The sequence below is a fragment of the Talpa occidentalis genome, unplaced genomic scaffold (genome assembly GCF_014898055.3).
Source record: "Talpa occidentalis isolate TD23 unplaced genomic scaffold, MPIMG_talOcc4v2.1 talOcc4.12, whole genome shotgun sequence".
Taxonomy (NCBI): Eukaryota; Metazoa; Chordata; class Mammalia; order Eulipotyphla; family Talpidae; genus Talpa; species Talpa occidentalis.
In genome coordinates this window covers 86,045,173-86,064,618 of record NW_023601212.1, presented here as the reverse complement: position 1 = coordinate 86,064,618, position 19,446 = coordinate 86,045,173, and the positions used below count along the sequence as shown (strand labels likewise).

The 19,446-nt window shown below is 52.4% G+C and overlaps 3 protein-coding genes across 5 annotated transcripts; 1 reads left to right on the top strand and 2 right to left on the bottom strand.

Moving 5' to 3' along the window:
- Positions 1–4,251: 4,251 nt before the first annotated feature.
- Positions 4,252–6,639, bottom strand: CD2BP2 (CD2 cytoplasmic tail binding protein 2). Of its 3 annotated transcripts, none has more exons than XM_037507256.2 (7): positions 6,548–6,639; positions 5,939–6,044; positions 5,589–5,724; positions 5,312–5,469; positions 4,772–5,207; positions 4,584–4,690; positions 4,252–4,497 (listed from the first exon to the last, which is right to left on the bottom strand). In XM_037507256.2, the coding sequence occupies exons 2-7, from the start codon at positions 6,011–6,013 to the stop codon at positions 4,387–4,389; spliced, it is 1,023 nt and encodes a 340-aa protein (XP_037363153.1). In that variant the 5' UTR covers positions 6,014–6,044; positions 6,548–6,639; the 3' UTR covers positions 4,252–4,386. The 3 variants fall into 3 exon arrangements, with proteins under 3 accessions (XP_037363153.1, XP_054549718.1, XP_037363152.1); XM_054693743.1 differs by having other exon boundaries at positions 5,939–6,039; XM_037507255.2 differs by lacking the exon at positions 6,548–6,639 and adding an exon at positions 6,124–6,524.
- A 16-nt stretch (positions 6,640–6,655) lies between these two features.
- On the top strand, positions 6,656–9,195 carry LOC119241747 (sesquipedalian-1-like). The gene is made up of 2 exons (XM_037507257.1): positions 6,656–7,320; positions 7,595–9,195. The coding sequence occupies exon 2, from the start codon at positions 7,619–7,621 to the stop codon at positions 8,252–8,254; it is 636 nt and encodes a 211-aa protein (XP_037363154.1). The 5' UTR covers positions 6,656–7,320; positions 7,595–7,618; the 3' UTR covers positions 8,255–9,195.
- Positions 8,368–19,163, bottom strand: TBC1D10B (TBC1 domain family member 10B). Its single transcript, XM_037507253.2, has 9 exons — positions 18,193–19,163; positions 15,259–15,358; positions 14,844–14,951; positions 14,640–14,746; positions 11,066–11,180; positions 10,877–10,942; positions 10,475–10,664; positions 10,010–10,164; positions 8,368–9,923 (listed from the first exon to the last, which is right to left on the bottom strand). Exons 1-9 carry the CDS (start codon positions 19,161–19,163, stop codon positions 9,279–9,281), a joined length of 2,457 nt encoding a protein of 818 aa, XP_037363150.1. The 3' UTR covers positions 8,368–9,278.
- Positions 19,164–19,446: the final 283 nt, after the last annotated feature.

The window sequence follows — 19,446 nt, the reverse complement described above, 5'->3', positions numbered from 1 at the left end:
TAAACCCACAGTAGGGCCTCCCTGGTGGTGCAAAGGGTTAAGATGCAACCTATGAAGCTATCCACAGGCTCTGCAGCACAAGTTTGATCTCCGGCTGGCCATGGAGCTGACCCGCATGGCGCAGCAGACCTCTCCTGACTCACCCCCTGCTCCCCTCAGCAGTGTATTTCAGTCAGTCTGCCTGTTCTGTTTCCCACTCTGTCTCTGATGAATCCTTTCACCACTCCCCACCTCTGGCCTGCAGCCCAGCACTTATATGCACAAATAAATAAATCTTTAAAAAATGTCAATGCTATTTAAGCACAGAGGAGGGAAAAGGCTGGGGATTGACCACTGTCCTGACTTCTGAAGAATGCACTGTGGAGACATAGAGGCTAGCTACCTGTTGTTTAAATCTTCTTTAACTAACTCCTTGGTCATTAGTGGAGGCCAAAAGGTAAGTTTACTCTCAGGCATCAGATTCCTGCATGGCTGTTTCACAGAATAGGATAAAACTGTCCTGACTTTAAGACATGAAGATGGCCTCCCTGTTGGTACAGGGGGTTCAGTACAGTGCTGTGAAGCTGTCCACAGCCTCTGCAGTGCTGGTTCGATCCCCGCTGACCTTGGAGCAACCCACATGGCGAGCAGGCCTCTCCTGGCTTGCCTGATGCTCCCCTCAGCAGTGTATTTCATCAGTCTGCCTGTTCTGTTCCCCACTCTGTCTCTGGTGAATCCTCTCACCCTCCCGCGCATCCGGCCTGTACCCTGGCTCTTATAAAAATAAAAAATAAATCTTTATAAAAAAAAAAAAAGACTATGCAGATGGCCTTGCTCTCTTGCCTACTAGCCCAGGGAAGGTCTTCCAGATCATTCACGTTATGTTCACAGCAGTAATGGCACCCCAGGCAGCTATATGCTGGTACCCTCCTGCCTACTAGCCACACCAGAACTTGCAAAGACCATCTTCCTGATGGGGAGTCAAGTTCAGTTGACACACACTGGTACAGCTGTCCCAGAGGTTAATATATTGAAACAATAGTCCTGTACCTCTTGGTAAATACCTGCTGGCCCAAGCAATCCCTCCAGGAACCTCATGCCCGTTGCTTTGGCCACTCCTTCAGGAAATCCCAGAAAGCTACACATGCCAGTAACTGAATAACAACAGTACCCCCAGCAGCTCTCCTGTCCGCTTGTGTCTATTGCAAGCATCCTTTACCTCCCTCCCCTTTTTATAATGAACCTTCCCTTTTGGATTAAAAAAAAAAAACAATAGAACCTCCCACCATATTTTCATGAGGACTAATGCACATGAAACTTAGCCTAAGTACACATTACTAATACTCAATAAAAGTTGGATATTATTATCATCACAAAGGCAACTCAGACCAAAGTTTGTTCCCCAGAAGACAAAACCCTAGTGGGCTCCAGGGTGATGTCATACATCCGATCTCCTTGTGGAGTCCAGGTTAGTTTGGAGGAAGAATGATCACAGGAAGTCCATGGTCATGGCATTCAAGGCCAGGCTCCTTCCACTACCCTGCTCCCGTGTGCTTGCCTCTAGCCCACACTGCACAAGGGCTCATGAACATAGAGAATGGTGCCCCCTGCTGACCTCCATGGAGAGCTGTCAGGACATATTATGTGCAAACCCAGAAGCTGCCATGGATACTCTGACAAGTATTTAAAGGAGACTTCTACTTTGATCATTTATAATCACTTATGATCAAGAAAGGTCAGCAAATTCAATTCACTTCCCAAAAGCAACTGTAAACCTGGACAAAACAGCCAAAATACCCATTTCAAGGCTCTAAAATTGACCAAAGTCTTACCACAATCTGAGAATCTAATTAACTTGAAATCTGCTCAGTTTTGAGTAAGGACAGTGGGAGTCTGTGCTGTTCTTGCTTCAGGCTATGCCATCTCTTCCCCTCTCCCAACTTGGTAGTGCAAACCTTCTGCCAAATGCACAGGGCTTGGGGACCAGCAGCATCATTTGGCTTGGAGCCACGGGCAGTGCCCACACTCAGCGATGTTGCCAGCTAAAGTGACCATCTTAATGGCAAGCAAATGGGGAGGATCAATGACTCTACTAGCCAGATGTTGCATATGAGCATGTGTAGCTAGTATGTTCCTAGCTGCGGCTATATGCATTTGCAGCAGAGCAGAAAGCTCATGCTACCCTACTACTCCAAGCGTTACATGTATATAGAGAAAATAAAACTGGGGCCAGCTTGAAAACAGTCTGAACCTGGTGCTGTCCAGCCCAAACAGATCCATTGGCAGAGGACAGAATTCCCACTGGCTCAAGGTGACTCACTAATCTCTATCCAATAACTGGCTGACCATTAAGTTACAAAGACATAAGGGCATTCCTAGGAACTCAAACTTAAAAGTAAAAACGAGATTATAAAAAGAGACATCAGTGGTTTCACATCACAAGGAAAGCAGATTTCACAGATTATTAAACAAACAAAAATCAATGACAGCAACAGCCTAAAGGGGGCATCAGAATCCAGTCCAAACTCGAAAAAATAATCAGTAGCAACTGTTTTTGAGTTATCCGAGATATTACATTTAACAAAGACTTAGAAAGAGCAATTATAGGGCCTCCTCGTGGCGCAGCGGTTGAGCGCTGGGCTGCGAAGCTGCCCGCAGCCTCTGCAGCGCCGGTTTGATCCCCGGCTGCTCCCCGGCCCCCGGAGGAGGGTCCAATAATCTAGAAAAACACCTCATTTTAAAAATATTAATCACATCTGCAAAGTCACTTTTGCTGTGTAAGATCAGTTCCGAGGTTGAGGACATGGACGTGGACATCTTTGGGGGACTATTATTTTGCCTACAAGGGTGTCGTCAGTGAAATGAACACAGGAGGAAGCTGTGAGGGGCAGGGGAGGCCAACTTTGGAGAGATGAGTCCAAGTTCCCTTGGGACATCTAGGGGAGCCGCCCCCAGGGCTTCCATCTTTCCCCACACAGGAAGCACCTCCCAGAGTCAGTCATTGGAGCTAGAAAGATGGACACTGGATTCTACTGGTTCTAATACCTGCTTTGCACATGAGAACATTTCTGAAATCAGGATGCATCTCTTAATGACATTTTACAACTGTAAGTAGCGGGGTTTCTTTTCTTAAGCACACATAAAATAAGAATGTCACAACTGAAGGCATCTTGGAGTCAGTGAAATCCAGGTCTGGGCTAGCACCAGAATGAGCCAAATCAGGCCTCAAGCATTACCCCCAACCCCAGCCTCCCACTATTTCCTGGTTCCAATTCTGGCTCTTTTCACCCTAAGCACTCATGGGTCCTTCCAACCTGGAAACTGGCCCCTCCCCGCCAGATATAGCCTGAGTCACAGGAGTCCTGCCCAGTGGTCCTCCAGGATACGCTGAAAACATCTGGGAGCCTTTAAAAGCCCCAACCACCAGGCCACAATTTAGAGCAACTCATTCCTCACAGGAATTTCACAGCTCCCACAGGAGTGCAATGCACAGCCCAAGTGCAAAAGTGGAAAAATCAATCTAACTTGGTGTGAGTGAGCAGACAGAAGACAGCCCAGGTGCAAGGTAGGCGTGTTTAGGTCCATCCCATCCAATTATACCCACCTGTCTCTCTCCCAACCACCCCCATTCTGAATTCCTAGAAGAGAACCAGTCCAGTTATCTCAATTCCTTCAAGGCAACAGCCCACACCACACACATTGTGGGAGCCCAGGAAAGGTAAATTGTGGGGTCTCAAAGCAGAAAAGCCCTGGTGCCAATAAATGTCTGGGAGTTTTTGCACCTGGGCCAGTTTCTCTGATTTGCTGTGATCTCCAATGAGATACTGCCCAGGGGGTCTTACAGGGTCCTTCAAGTGCTAACACTGAGTTTGTACTTCATCTAAGAAGCCATTTCTGTCTGAGGGACTTGAGGCATTGAAGACTCAGTAAGTGCCAGGTTTCCTGCTCACCCCATCCTTCTAGGCCTAAAATCTCCACTTCCGGGGCTCTGTCCTACACTGGCTGCGAGGACAGAATCTTGAGGTTCTAAAAATCAAACACCAGAAAGAGCAAAACAGAAATCCCCAAAGATATTGGAGAATGGAGTGTGAGTGAAGCCATTTTGAGATGGTGAATAAAGTCCAGGCAGAAAGGTCACAGACGCCTGGCAGACCACAGCTCTGTCCTTCAATTGGCAAACAATGGCAAGGTGTTTCAAATTCCTGAGTCCAAAGGGGCTATGGAAGGGGTCGCTGGCTTCTGGCCATCAGCACAGCACAGCCCAGGCCTTCATACACAACTAACACCTTTTATTGGGAAAGGGAAAGTGACTGAAAAGTGGCCTCCGATATCCTCACTGCCTGAGGCAGCTGGGGCCTCCCTGCAGAGTCCAGAAAATAGGGGCCACCAAACCGGGCCCCAGCAAGTTCAGGTATAGAGGTCAAAATCAATACGTTTGGAGTTGTAGAACTGTCCACCAGGGGGGTCCAGCTTCCGACAATAAACACCATCCGGAAAGTAGCCTTCATTCACCCAGGTCTGCAAGAAAGAAGGCAGAGCTCAGGGAGCTCGGAAAGGAGTGGTGGCGGGAGAGGAGAGGCAGACTGAAGTAGGAAGGGACTTACCTGCATCTGAGTGCTGGTAAAGGGCCCATACAGCTCAGCATCGCCCGTGTTTTCCCACTTGTATTCCCACATCACATCCACCAGACCATCTCCTGGAGACTCTGCTTCTAAAGTAACAGGCAAAGCCATTAGGGCCTCAAGTGTCCTGCCCCTGACCATAACAGCTCTCCTCTTTCCTTCAACCTTACCTTCTCTCTGGGTAGGAGTTGGGGTCTCCAGCTCCCCCTCTGTCACTTCCTCAGCAAACATGTCCAGAGAGGGTGGAGGTGTGGGGTCAGGAGCTCCCTGGGTCCGGCACCCCAATCCCTTCAGCCGCATGGCTAACCGTTCCCTTGTCTCCTGATATACGCCAAGGTTGCCCCGGGCTACCATCTGGTCAGCCAACCCAGAGAGCCGGTCCAGGCGCTGCGGGGAACTGGGCCGCCCAGACCCCTTGCTGCCCCGTTTACCTCCCCCTCGAGCCCCCAGACGCCTCAGTGCCCCAGCCACTGTCTCTCTTGGCAACAGTATCTCCAGGAGGCCCTCCAGGAGGGCTTGGGCACTCATTGGTGTCTGGCCCCGGCTCTCCTCATCCTCTGAGTCTGACTGTGGGCGCTGATCAGGTGGCCGCTCCCTGATCTTTACCTATAATGCAAACACAGAGGAGTTTATTTTCTATACACTGCCAGCAAGACCCATATCAGCACTTGCTGCCACCAGGCCCCAGCCATGCCACCCCTGGGCCACACCCAGTCAATATTGTCCAGCCAGCTGTCTCGGATCTGAGAATCCCGGTTCAGGAAGTAGTTGCCATCAGCATCAAAGTGGCCTTCCTCCATTTCTTCCTGCAGGTTGAAGGGTGTGATCCGCACACCTCCCTCACTGGGAAGTGTGGCTGCTTCCTGACCTGCATCAAAGACACAGGGGTCCCATGCCAGGCATGTATAAAAAGGCACAGGGCCCCCCCCCCCTTGACCCAAAGCCCACCTGTATTTCCAAGAGAGTCAGTTCTTGGGCATAACTCACCTTCCACATCCTCTGAGGCCAGAATGTCGTATTTGCTGGACCCCTCATCATCATCATCCTCCTCATCGCTGTCCAAAGAGTGTTTGCCTTTGAAGCGGCTCCCAGGACCCCCTACCCCAACCACAGGGTCTATGAGCTGTGAACAGGAGCCAGCAAGGCAAGAGATGCAGGTTACTGCTATTCCCACCAAGTACTCTAGATTCAACCTGAAAATCCTCCAAACCCACTTCTCAGACACCATGGAAAAGCCAGTCCTTTCCACTCTTTGTACTCCTAGTTTTCTTCCTCTTCTGGCTTCTAGCTCCACTTTTCTCCCCTCTGTCCTCCCGAGAATGAAGAGCCCCATTCACCTTCTTCTTGGGGACACTGGCTTCATCCTCCTCATCATCGCCCACGCCTTGGAAGGTCACTTTCCTCTTTGGCATGACTGGACAGAGGGACCTTCCCCAAGCTGAGCTGAGGGAAAGGGGGAAGATTATGGGAACTGGGTAAGGAGTGAATCCCCAGCACAACAAATGTTCCACCTGGGACGTACTATATCCAGTTGAGGAGGTGAGGGAGCACAGAATTAGGGGCCGAAAAGGACGTTGGGAGCCAGGAGGCCCCCAAGACTTTGTATGGCATCCGAAAGAGTTGCTGGCGCGGGAATGGACAGGCGAGTTCACGGAGGATCTCCTGAGAGCACCCCTACCCTCGACGAAAGGGTATGACCATGCCCATTCCCGGTCCCTGCAATCCTGGGCGCGACGGGGCTCGACTGGCTGACACCCACTCCTCCACCCCGGGTTCCCTCAGAGCCTCCGAGGCCCGGGCAAGGTTGGCGCCCTGGCCACCCCGCTCCTCCCTGCACCGAACTCCCAACTCCGCGGGGTAAGCCCCAACTGTCCCGGGATTTGAGTACAAATTAGAGAGGGGGCAGAGCCACTGGGTCCCGACAAGCCTCAGCGGCGCGCGCTCACCTAAAGATCCACTGGAGGCGGGGGAAGAAAAAGAAAGATGCTTTCCCAGGGGCCACATCCGGGGCACCCAGCTGCCATCACCCGGAAGAGAACTGCCGGAAGTGCAGGGAGACCGGAAGTGGCTTCACTCGGCTTAGAGGACTAACTGGGAGAGCGGGCGGAACTACACGATAGGCGGGGAGACACACCCCCTCCTAGTAGTGACGTGAGCAGTGTGGGGCGACAATGGAGAGAAGTGGGGACTTGTGAACGCCTAGACCCGGATCGAACGAGAGATTTGGCCGGAAGTGGTCTCGACTCCCTCATACTGCAGTAGAGGCTATAGGGAGAAAATGGAGCGCTCCCTACATAAGAGCCCCCAAGGCCACCATGAAAGAATTAATTCCGAGCAGGGCCGGTGGTTCTCCGCTAGTTTCCCCTCTCTGCATTGAATCATCTTTCCCCCAGGGCCGGCCAAGAGTTCTGAGCCCCCTGCCCAGCTCCCCCGCATCTCATTAGAAACCCTGCCTTCCCACTCCTGCTGTTGGCCCTCTAGATCGAGAGGTGCCGCTTTGCTCCTCTCCGAGGGGAAGTCTGGCTTTCCTGATGAGGCGCCTGGAGGCCCCTGGCGGCTCTGGGGGCATTTACAGAATCCAGCTCGCCTTAGGACCCAGAGGAGGTCATTTACCCCAGGGCGAGTTCCTGGTTTCAGAGATAGGAAGAGCCATCGCTGGAGAGGTGGCAGTGGCACCTGTGCCTAGTACCCAGCCCTGAACCCTGTGCTCTGATCTCAGGTAGGCCTAGAAAAGGGCAACAGTGCCTCTCTCTGGGACCACAGCTGCAGGATCAGACCCCCAACCTTAGGAGAGGGCCCTTGCCCAGGTTCCTGATCCTAGGGGTACAGCTGAGTGTCGGAAGTGGCTAGGGTCAGTACTAGTTCCTGAGGACGTTTCGCAGTCTGAATACCACTAAGCCACTGCTGTGCCCAGGAAGAGCCTACTGGAGCCAAAGGGGGGGGGGTTCTCCACAGTAAGCAGGTGGCCCACCCCTCCTCTCTCCTACCCCTAGGGTTTCCGCCCAGATCTGACTACCATGAAACTGCATCGAAAGTCTGTGCTCAGTTTCTTCCGCGGGTACAGAAGAGAGACTCCAGACCAGGAGGGCATCTTACTAATGAAGGGGACCCGAAACACCAGCTACCATCGCCGCTGGTTCATCCTCCGGGGAAACCTCCTCTTTTACCTGGAGCACCAGGCAGACCGCACACCCCTAGGCCTCATCCTGTTGGAGAACTGCCAGGTGGAACCACACCTTGGGGCCACAGAACCCTATGCCTTTACCATCCTGACCCCTGGGGCTGAGGGCCTAGAAGGTGGGCGGTTATACAAGTTGGCAGCAGAAAACCAGGAGGAGCTGGGAGCCTGGCTGTGGGCACTGGCTGGGGCGAGCTGGGGGCGGCTGGCTATGCTGCTACCCCAACTGGAGGCCCAGTACCGTGAGCTGTGCCAGGCAGCTGGCCAAGAGCCTAGCTCACCTCCAGAGGGCTATGGCTCCCTAGCCACCTTCAATGCCCCCTCCAGCTTTCAGGAGTTGCATGAGCGCTTTGGGAAGGAGATCCGGGTGCTACAAGAGGTACAGAGAAAGCTCCAAACTGCCAGTGACAATGGAGGCAGCAGATCCCAGGAAAAGGTGGAAAAGGAGCTAAAACATTGTTTGTTGAGTGACTGATGGACCAAAGACCAAGAGGTACCAACCTGCCAAGACCAGCCAACTACTTCAATAGAGACCCCAGATCCTGTCTCCTCCTGGCCTTTTTTTCCCCTTCCCTATTCCTTATTCTACCCCCCACTCCCTTCATCAAATAACAAGGCAGGAGACAGGCCCAGGTACAACAGCAGGTTCTTTTCTGGTTTCCTTCAAGCGACCACATGGGGTGGAGGTGGAGACAGAAGAGAATGTAAACATTGGGTTCCACCCCCTGGAGCACAAAGGGAAGACCCCTTGACCAGAGAGGGGCTGGAGGGTTCGAAGGGAATAAGGTGAAAAGTGGGGGCGCTGGTGAGACAAAACAGAGAGGCCTGAGAGTAGAGAGGAAGGTGGGTAAAGAGGAAAGCAAGGACAGTGGGTAGGAAAGTGGGGGACATTTCCTATTCCGGGCATGTCCCCTTAAATAAAGTGTAAGAATACTATAGGAGAATCAAAGAACAGAAGATTGAGCCAGCACCCCCACTCTGGGACAGCCAGGTCCTCTGTACATAATTATCACAGAGATGTCTAGTAGGGCGAGAGCCTGGCCCCCCAGTCAGGAAAAGGGGGAAGACAGGCAGGACCGAAGAGAAAAAGGAACCCAGCTCCACTTCATGGGGAAGGATAGCGACTGGAGTGTAAGGATCTGAAAACTGCTGATTCCCATGGCCAACAGTCAACCCTGTGGTGACAAAAGGCCAATCAGGACAGCACCTGGGAAGGAACCCCAGAGGGAATAGGGACAGGAGTGATAGAGACCCCGTGATGAACCTCACTGGAGGGGCTCCAGACTTGTTCCCAGCTGCCCCAGGAAAACGCAGCTGGCCCATGCACTGACTCCTGGCTGTGCAGGGATCCGCAGCTGGCGAGGAGATGGGGAATCAAGCCACTTTCCTCAGAAAGAGGGAGAGCCTGCCAAGGGGGCTGGGGCAGCACCCCAAGCTAGACTTGCTCTTAGCTGAGGGAAATAGAGGGGGGGTGATGCAGTCCAGGCCCAGGGCAGAGGTCAGAAGTAAGCATCCTGCCGGGTCTCAGGTGCTGAGGGCCTGTCCTCACCATCCTGGGGGGCTGGGGGCCCATCAGCCTTTCGACGCAGGGAAAGCTTCCTGCCTTGGGCCTTCTTCTCCTGCTTTTGCCTTTCCTTCTCCTGCTTCTGCTGTTCCTTCTCCTGCTCTTTTTCCCACTTCTGCCGCTCCTTCTCCTGTTTCTCCCGTTCTTTCTCCTGTTTCTGTCTCTCCTTCTCACGTTCCTTCTCCTGTTTCTGCCGCTCCTTCTCCTGCTTCCGGGTCTCCTTGCTGGAACCCAGTGGGGTGCTGTTGCCAGTAGGCGAAGGAAGAGATGGACGCAGTCCCTCAGCAGTGACCACAGGCCCTGGAGCAGGCCCAGCACTAGCCCTGCGGGCAGGAGGGGGTGGAGAGGGAGCCCCTCCAGCTCCCCGGGACCCTCGGCTCTTGAGGCCAGGGAGGCTCAGAAGGCTGGAAGAGGGGCCCAGGGGTGGCTGCTGCCTCCGACGCTCCTCATGGATGGCCCGGGAACCATGCAGTCGCCGTGAAGGCCGATACTGCAGCTCCCCCCGAGTTTCCCGCCACTTCTTGAGCTGGGTGGCATTCTCTCGTTCGATCAGGGCTTCTGTCACTGGGAGGTTGGTCACCTGGACAAAGAAGAAATGGGTGCCAGAATAAAGATGAGATGGGGTTGGGGTGAAGTAGGTGTGGGTGTGCGATGGCCAGGGCCTACCTCATGCACCAGGAACTCCTCCTGCATGCACTGTTGGGGCAGGTTACGCAGCTGCTCCATGGTTTCATACATGCCTTGACAGGCGCGCAGCTTCTCCACTGAACCCAGTGTGTGCCGTAGCAGCACCAGGGCCACCCGGAAAATGATCTTGACACCTGCAGGAGCAGAGTGAAGAGGGCACGGGGGATCAGGCCTTGGGATCTCAGCCTGTCATATTTAGGAGGGACTCAGCCCCCCTCCCTGTCTACTGAAAATTCAAGAAGGGAAATGAGCAAGCATGGGCTTCAGGTTCCTGGAAGGAAGAGCAGGCTCTGGGCTGGCGGCAGAGTCAAGACCAGACCTCTGTTTCCCCAGCCCCCAGATTGCTGACAATGACGCCTAAGTCCAACAAGTACCTTCTATCAGTAGGCCACCTCTGGCAGCCACCATGGAAGGCCCTCATGGCCTGAATGACTACAGAATTACCTTCACAGAAGAACATGTCCCAGACACGCAGTACTGAAGCCCACGGCAGGGTGCGGGCAAAGATGCACATAAACCACTCTGTCATATAGAGCACAGGATCGATGCGCTGCCTCCGCAGGTGCCGATGTGCCAGTGGGGAGGCCCGGCGCAGCAGCGCAAAAAAGATCTCTCCATCCAGTTGAATGGCCTCCTAGAGGAGGGGTAAGCCAGGAAAATAGGCCTGCTGTGGCCTCTTTGGGGTAGAACTGGCCCTGGTAGTAGATCCCCTGGTAGGGGATCCTCACCTCAGGGGAGAGGCCCAGAAGTGTGGGAAGGAAGGGCACAGGGTAGAGCAGGACAAGGACTCCCTGTAGGCTTGGGGAAAAGTCACAGCCCCACTGCACCCAGCCTCTAGACACTTACCAACCCTGCACTGTAGTAACCAGGGAGGTACTTGTCGCAGATCTGCACCAGGCACCAGAAGGCTTGCTGAGAAGGGCAAGAACAAGCAGGGAGGGATGGGGCCTGAGAACGGAGCAGTGAGCTCCCGCATCACCACTGTAGGCCAAGATCCTCCCAGGCCCTCCCTAGCCAGGACCATCTTGTGCTGACCTCAGCAGGCATGTGCATGAGCAGTACTGCAGCCACAGGAGCCTGGGCCTGGCAGTAACCCTCATCAGGCCGGTAGATAGTATAGGCCTTGAGAATTCGATACAGGTCCTGTTGCCTATGGGTATGGGGAAAGACCATGAGGGTGATCAACATTTGGTTGAGAGTTCCCTATGCCAAACTAAAGCTGCCCTCTACCCCAAGCCAGACCCCTCCTAGATTCAGTTCCTGATTATGTCAAGAGCTTTACTGCCACATACTCCCATCCACCTTCCTAGCCCTGCCTATCAAGCTTAAGCCATGGACTCAGATCATAATCAAAGCATTCTGGGCACTAGCCTTCCATCCCCAGCTGCATGCCCCATAACCCCCTCCCATTCCCCAGCACAGGCTGTGCTCTCTCCCTCCTTCTCTGCCCCTGTCCCATAAACCTTCAAGGCCATCTTCTCCAGAAAGCTTTCACTACCTATAGCATCAACTGTCCAAATGCTTTATCACCCCAGAGCAGGGGCCCTCTGAGGGCAGGATCTGCCTTATCAGTCTCATTGGAATTCATCAGTGTGGCCCGCCCCCCCCCCAAATATGTCCAATGGGCCCTGGTGAAGGCCTAGGAAGCCCACGGAAGGCCACTATGCCTGTGATCTTTCTCTTGTCTGCACCCAAAATAAAAATCTCTGCCTCAGACCTGGCTCTGTTTCCTTGAGGGTACCTTGATGCTAAATGAGAAATTTATCCACTCAGCCCCACATTAGAATAGAACTTTCCCTTCACTCCTCATGGCTAAGCACCAAATATATCCTGACCTTTATTCATGTCTGTTCCCTCTCTCCACTTCCCCATCTACTTTGAATTTCAGACTGTCATCTCTCAACCAGAAAAAAATACAGCTGTACCCCTTCATCTGTGATTTCAGTTACCCAACTGTGGTCCAAAAATAATGTCATGTACAGTAAGATATTTTGAGAATGATACACTATATTCCCATTATTTTTATTACAATATATAGTTATAATTGTTCTAGCTTATTATTATTATTAATCTTATTGTGTATAATTTATAAATTAAATTTTACTACAGCTATGTATGAATAGAAAAAAATACAGTATATATAGGGTTCAGTGTTACTCACAGTTCCAGACATCCACTGCGGGTCTTAGAAAGGGTCCCCCACAGATAAGGAAGAAGTATTGTAATGCCTTCCCAGATCCTCACCCTGCCTCCAGTCATATACACTCCTAAGCAGCCCTGACAATAGTGTTTCCCAAAATTCAGTCCCTAAAGTGTGGTCCTCATTTGTGCTTTACCTACATACCAATCCGGACATATTAGTTATTTTACCTAACACGTATTAGTGTAAACATAATTTCCACAAGCTCCCATGCCAGCATTCATCCACCTGCCTGCTTCTGTGTCCCTGCCTTCTCTCTTCCTGTGGGTGAACTGTCTGATCCTGGCCAAACAGTCCTTCCCCTTGGGCCCTGGATCCCATCCCCTCTCATGGACACAGCTCATCACTCCAGCAGCTTTCCCATGTCTCCTGCATCACCAGATTTTCTCTCTCTACTAGATCAGTCCCATCAGCATTCCAACACGTTATTTTGTTCTAGTTTAAAAAAGTCTCTCAGGGCCTCCCCTGGTGGCGCAGCGGTTGAGCACTGGGCTGCGAAGCTGCCCGCAGCCTCTGCAGCGCTGGTTCAATCCCTGGCCACTGGCGAGGGTCCCACATGGCACGCAGACCCCTCCTGCCGTGTCCTCTGCTCCCCTCAGCAGTGTACTTCAGTCCTTCTGCCTGTTCTGCTTCCCGCTCTGGCTCTGGTGAATTCTCTCACCCTCCCGCGCTTCTGACTGTACCCAGTGCTATGTAAATAAATAAATAAATATTCAGAATAAATAAATAAATAAGTCTCTCAACCCCATTCTCCCCCCCCCTCAATTTCTCTTCTTACCTATTCAGCAAAACTCCTCCAGAGTATAGACTCACTGTCTTCAATTTCTTTCCTCTCATTCTCCAGTTAGGCTTTAACCCACTGCTCCACACAAAACTGCTTTTATCAAGGCTACCAATTATCTCCACACTGCTAAGTCCAGAAATGAATTTGCAGGCTTGACTTTACAAGACCCATCAACAGCATTCCATACAGCTGCTCCTTAAAACCCTCTTTACTTTGCTTCCAGGGATCACACTCTTCGGTTTTCCTTCTTTCTCAACAGCTTCTCCTTTCAGTCTCTGCTACTGGTTGTTTCTCATCTTCCAGTGTTGAAACGTTGAAGCTGCAGGGCTCAATTTTGAACAACTTCCTTTCATACCTACACTTGCTGCCTTTACGATCTTACCCAGTCTCATGGGTGAGATCTAGTCCCATCTAGAGGTTAACAACTGTTTCCAATTTCTCTCCAGTTTAAACCTCTCTCCAAAATCCAGACTAAGTATATAGTTTTACCCAACTTACTTGACATCTCCAGCTAGACGTCTAATAAATATTTCACTCACATTCCAAAACTGAGCTTCAGCGATACCCCGAAGGCTATTTCTCCCCCATCCATATCGGTACACAGCAACTCCATTCTTCCAGTTTCTCTTTTCTGTCACATTTCACATCTAATCCTCTTGCAGATCCTTCTGGATTTAACTTCCAAGTAGATATCCAGAGTACAGCCACTTCTCCCCATAGTTCCTCTGCTATCACCCTGATCTATCTAGTGTCACCTTTCTCCTGGATTATGAAAGTAGACTCCTAACTGGTCTCTCTGCTTCTGCCTTGTCTCCTGATGGTCTATTCCCAGCACAGCAGTCAGAATGATCCTCTTAAAACACAAGTCAGATCACTTGTAACTCCATATCCACTCACAAACTCTATTCCCTTTCTTGTTTTAAGCTTTAATACATAGCACTGCTGCATATAAAATATACTTTCCTTCTTTATTTCATTATTGTCTATCCCCACTAGAATATAATAAGCCCTGTGAGGGCAAGAGTTTGTCGTTTGTTTACTGCTGTCATTTATAACTAGAACATGCCTGGCAGAGAGCAGATGCTCAATAAATATTTGCTGAAAGGATGAACTTATCAATAAAAAATGTTCACCCAAGAATCACCCAAGATCATCTTACATTCTACAAGGGAGCAGTATATTTACAGCTCGAGGAAATCTGGCATTTAGAAAAAGCCAATGCCTTGGCACAGCATTTAAGGGCCCTTGGTGACTGGCTCTAAACTGCTTTCCCAACCTAGGCTCTACCCAAGCCCAAGGCTAAACACTGTTTACACACAGCCTCAACCCCACCTGCCCCAAAGCCAGAAAAAAACCTAACTCTTCCTCCGCTCCCATATCCTTCAAAATCCAGCTCAAATGCAACGGCCTTAATGAACCCTCAGGGTGCTCCCCTCCCCCCCCCACCCTACCTTATCTCCCACCCAAGAGTCACAATCTTCCTCCCAGGACATTTCTTTTAATCCACTAAGGACCACTCTTCTAGAAATCCTGGAGGGTAAGAACTGCTTTCTATCAAGCCCTGTATCCACCTGGAGCCTTCAACAAATGTCCACTAACTGACCCACGTGGTCAGGGCCCCTTACCCATGCCCCCCTCGAGCAGCAAACATCTCATGGAAAGGGAACTGGCGGTGCAGGTCCTTCTCAATCACATCCAGCCACTTGGGGTCCCCAGTAGCTCGTTCCAGTTCCTGCGGGGCAACAGCAGGAATAATCTCAGGATCTGGGGAAAGTGATGATACCCTTTACACAGTGTCATGTGTCCCCACACCCTGGAGCTGCACGCACCTCAAACTTGCCCGGGTTCTGCTCCAGGAGTTCCTTGCTATTGGACAGGTATTGCCAGGCCTTGGCTCTAAGGGAGGAGGGGATGCCCTTCCGGCAGCGCAACTTCACCTAAGGCAGAGTGGCAGGCAGGGAAACAGCTTCAGGGGCTGCACAGCCTCCAAGATTTCCCCAGCAGTGCTCCGGTTCTCTGAGCCTCCCCTCCCACATTCCATAGGCTGCCTCCACTGTACATGGCTGGCCTATTTTTAAAGTTACTTCTCCTTAAGGCCCAAGGCCCACCTACCCCCAGTGTGGTCCAGAGAGCAGATTCTATCAGGTTCCTGGACTTCCCTGGAGCTCATGGGCCACCCTTCCCTCAGCCCCAAACCCACCCACCCCCATCCACTGCCCTGCCCATCAATCAGCTTTTTCAAACCTTCTGGAAACGCCGTGATAGCCACTTATCCCAGTTACTAAACATCTCTAGCCACTTGAGCTCTCGCTGCCGAGCGACATCCACGGGAATGGAACTTTCTCTGCAAGATGAAGGAGCATGGAAAGGGTCAGTTAGCAGCAATATAAAACCTGGGTTGCTGGGGGAACTGAGGCAAGTCACCTCCCCAGGCTCAAATAAGAGACTCAACCCAAAGGCATTTTGTGAAGGAAAGTTGGCGCCCTGGCCATCCAAGGCTGTCGTTCTCCACACTGAAAGGACTTTCTTTGGAAGAACTGTGTTCTCATTTTGGATCTTTTTGAACACAAAGATTATATTCAAATCCCCCTTCTGATACATACAACTTTGGGATGGGAGTATGCCATATTTAAAAGCTCCTACCTTTTTTCAGAAGACTTCTCCAGCAAAAAAAAAAAAATAAAAAAAAAAATAAAAGCTCCTACCTTTTGCTCTACCAAAGATTCAAATTCTAGCCTTACCACTTACTCATTGTGTGACTTTTAGCAAGTCATTCAATTCCTCTAAGCCCCAGTTTTCTCATTTGTAAGATGGAGAGACAAACAATATCTATCTGAGTTTATTGACATGTTATATATAAAATAGAACATAGCAAGAGCTTAGTAAATACTGATTATTATTCATTAAACAAAACACAGAACAAATTTACTACTCTGTCTCCTTAGAAGCAACTACCTGTGTTTCCTCCTGTAAGACTCTTGAGATTTCTTAAGCCATCTGCAATTCCCTCTACCACTCCTCCCTGAATCACCCCAGATTTCCAGGCACATGAAGCTCTCCTTGCACTGTCTGTCCACTGTTCTGTCAGAGCTTCACACTCAAGATGCTCCATCAGTCTCAAAACAATTACTGACAGAAGCCAGTACCAGGTACATGGAATGAGAGAGTGCGGATTTCCAGACAGACCTGAGCTCAAAACTCAGTTCTGACCCTTAGAAGTTGTGAAGTCTTGGCAAGTGATAACCTGCGTCTTTTCCTCATCTGTAAAAAAATGATGTCACCTGCAGCACAAAGTTATGACAGGATTATCTAAGAAACTATATAGAAAGGATTGTTAAATGGAAGTGTTCACTAAATGTTTCTTTTGTCCTAGAAGCTCACTGAACTGGGAGGCCATCTCTCATTAGTCTATTATAGTCAGTTCCAAATTCCACTCAGGACTAGGAAGAGTAAAATACCTTTCCTGCCCTCAAGATAGTTACACACCAGCAGGACAGATAACTGGCAGTAAGATGTGAGAAATGCAACGACAGAGATGCACAGAGCAGCATGTGGTTGGATAGTGGAAGAAGGGACATATGAGGCAATCCATGAAAAGAAAGGGGAGAAGGGCATTCCCGGGCAGGCAGGACAGCCTGGGTTTGAAGGAGAGACTACACTGGCTCAACAGGACCACAGCACAAAGTGGCGGGAGCGACCAGAGAGGCTGACGAAGCCGATGTGACCCGATGTGATGAAGCCAATGTGCAGAGAAGGAGCCTGTGTGCAGGCTTAGAGGCCCGGGAACTTTATCGCGAGGGCAGTGGGGAGCCTCTAATGCTTTTAAGGTAACGGGTACCCAAGTCAGCCTTGCTTCAGCGGTAGCGTCCCCAGCACAGAAGACGCATTTTAGAGGGACAAAACTACAACCCGAAAATCCAATTCAATCAAAGGTCCTGAGGGCAGCATGCAGCTGAGGAGCAAGCCATTGGTCATGCAGAACCAGATTATTTGAGTCGGGGCAATTCATTCAGCTGCTCAAATCCTGTTTCTTCATCTGTGAATTAGGTACAACAAATGCCTTCCTCCTGCGTGGGAAAGCACCAGGGTCAAATTTCAGTTGCCTTCCCCTCACAGGAATGTGAATACGGTGCTCAAAGGTTTTCTGATGTTTCGTTAGATTATAAACCTTGCCTAGAACATCCTTCCACCGAGCTTCCCCCAACAACAAGGTCTCCCAACACACAGCCGTGACTAACTCCTACTCGGTATGATTCAGATCAGCTTCAGTCGAATTCCCAGACTGGGCAAAACCCAGGTGCTCACAAAAGCCTGTGATGATCTCTAGGCTAAACCTAACATGCTGAAACCTACAGCTTAAGTATTTGTGTCCCCCTCTAGGTGGTGAGCGCCTTCCTTAGTACCCAGCACAAGCCTGCTATCAAGCAATGGCACAGGAAGAACTGACCAGCAGGTATGGGAACAATGGGCAGGATCTAGAGAGAAGGAAGGAAGAAGTCAAAGGCGATCACACCCCCACCTCAGGAGTGACTCAGGCCCCTGGAGGGAACTAGGAAAGAGTAAGCTGGGCTGGGGAGATGAGGAAATGGGGAAGAGGCCTCCTCCACCCCCATTCCTTCAGTGAAAACAGAAGACTGCCCTGTCCTGCTTCACAGAAGGCCCCTCCATCACCCAGACTTCCCCACCTCACCACCCCATCAGACAGTGGGCGATGGGGGAGGGGATGCGCCTGCATCCCTCCCAGACTCTTTCTCCTAAGAGACCAAAGATCTCTACCAGAACCCCCCTCCAGGATGTCTGGTCTGTAGCTAAAGTTTCACATGCAGGAGCTGGAACTACCCTAGGTTATCATCTCGTTCGACCTTTTAGTTCAGAGGAGAAAACTGAGGCATGGAAATGGGGAAGGCACTCACTCAAGGGCACAGAACACACCAAAGGCAAGGCTCAGTTCAAACCAAGAACCGACCCCTGGTCCGAAAGTCTCACAACATGCCACAGAAACCTCAGGATGCTCTCAGCTTGAGCGCAATGGCCAAGCAGCCCATCCCGCTGACAGCACCCCCCATCCTCCCAGGAGGCTATGCTGCCAGAGTTTGCGCAAAATGCATCATTTCCCTGCCTCCCCCCCAACCTCTGCCTCCCTGAAGCTGTCCCACTGGGTGCCCACGGGGTACTCACAGGCTGCCCGAATACTGGCTGCCCCCAAGGAAGCCGTACTTGTCCGTCTTGCGCAAAGCCAGTCCATTTATCTCTGAGTCTGAGCCCATGGAACTCACATCATCGGCCAAGGACTCCAAGGTCCCAGACATGAGGCTCACAGAGTCCAAGTAGCTCAGAGTGTCTGGGGCCTGCCCTCGAGGCCCAGAGATGCCAGGTCCCAGGCTGGACATGGAGCCTAGGTCCTGAGAGTTTTCGGCAGGTTCGGGAGCGGGGGTCACGGTCACGACAGCTACCAGAGGCTCACTTGTCCCTGGAAGGCCTGTATCAGGCCCTAAGGGGTCCTCTGGAGGCTGTTCTGCTGATGCTGATGCTGATGTTGCTGCTGCAGCTCCACGTCCACTTGTCATTTGTCCTGCTGTCACTGCTACACCCCGTGCAGTCACTCCTGAGGCCACTGTAGTTCCCGGCTTGGGAGCGAGCGGGGGTTTGGCCGTCAGAGCCCCAGGAGCCCTTCTGGAAGGGGTTCTGGTAGGGGTCCCGGCGGGGGTACCTGGTCCAGGGGCGGGTGAGGGTCTAGCCTCCTCCATCTTCGGAGAGTCAGTCCCTGGGGCCGGAGTCATCGATGCCTCCGCTCCCACCACTGCCGCGGGCACCAGGGGCACTGGGCTGGGGGCGCCCTGAGCCGTCGGGGCTTCAGGTGAGGCCTCCAGAGGCAGCATCACCACCGTGCTGTCTGGAGCCGTCGGGGCCGGGGCCGTCGGGGCCGGGGCCGAGATCTGAGTCGGCCCGGGGACCCAGGTGGGCCGCGCCTCCCCGGGGGCCACCAGGGTGACCGGGGCCGAAGTGGCCGTGGTCACTGCCGGCCCCGAAGCCACCACCAAGAAGGGCCCGGCCCGGGAGCCTCGGGGCGGCGGCGAGGGCGCCGCGGGGGCCGCAGGGGCGCCATGACGGCGCGGCGGGGCCACCAGGGGCGCCGGGCCCGGCTCCATCGCTGTGGGCCGCCCCTCACATCCCCCCCGCCCGGGCGGCCGCAGAAGGCGCCGCCCCTCAGGCCGCTCCGCGCCGCCCGCCCAGGAAGGCGAGAGGGCGAAGGGCGCGGCCCGGCGTGCGCCAGGGGCGGGGACGGTCCGCGGGCTGCCGCCGGCGCCCGGAGGCGGGGCAGTGGTACCCGGGTGCCCGGCGCCGGGGTCTCACTCGCGCCCTCTCACCCCTCGCGCGCTCTCGCCGCCGCCCCCCTCCCGCTTCGGGCGAGAGGCCGGCCCCGCGCCTGCG

What these genes read in the sequence shown, in the direction of transcription:
- LOC119241747 (XM_037507257.1), top strand. Translation starts at nt 7,619, where the DNA reads ATGAAACTGCATCGAAAGTCTGTGCTCAGTTTCTTCCGCGGGTACAGA.
- TBC1D10B (XM_037507253.2), bottom strand. Translation starts at nt 19,163, where the DNA reads ATGGAGCCGGGCCCGGCGCCCCTGGTGGCCCCGCCGCGCCGTCATGGC. An exon ending in TCATGCACATGCCTGCTGAG is followed by an intron (nt 10,943 to 11,065) that starts GTCAGCACAAGA and finishes TGCCCTTCTCAG; the next exon opens with CAAGCCTTCTGGTGCCTGGT. An exon ending in AGGAGTTCCTGGTGCATGAG is followed by an intron (nt 9,924 to 10,009) that starts GTAGGCCCTGGC and finishes TTCTTTGTCCAG; the next exon opens with GTGACCAACCTCCCAGTGAC.
- CD2BP2 (XM_037507255.2), bottom strand. Translation starts at nt 6,212, where the DNA reads ATGCCATACAAAGTCTTGGGGGCCTCCTGGCTCCCAACGTCCTTTTCG. An exon ending in CACCTCCTCAACTGGATATA is followed by an intron (nt 6,045 to 6,123) that starts GTACGTCCCAGG and finishes CCTTTCCCTCAG; the next exon opens with CTCAGCTTGGGGAAGGTCCC. An exon ending in CCAGTGTCCCCAAGAAGAAG is followed by an intron (nt 5,725 to 5,938) that starts GTGAATGGGGCT and finishes TCCTGTTCACAG; the next exon opens with CTCATAGACCCTGTGGTTGG.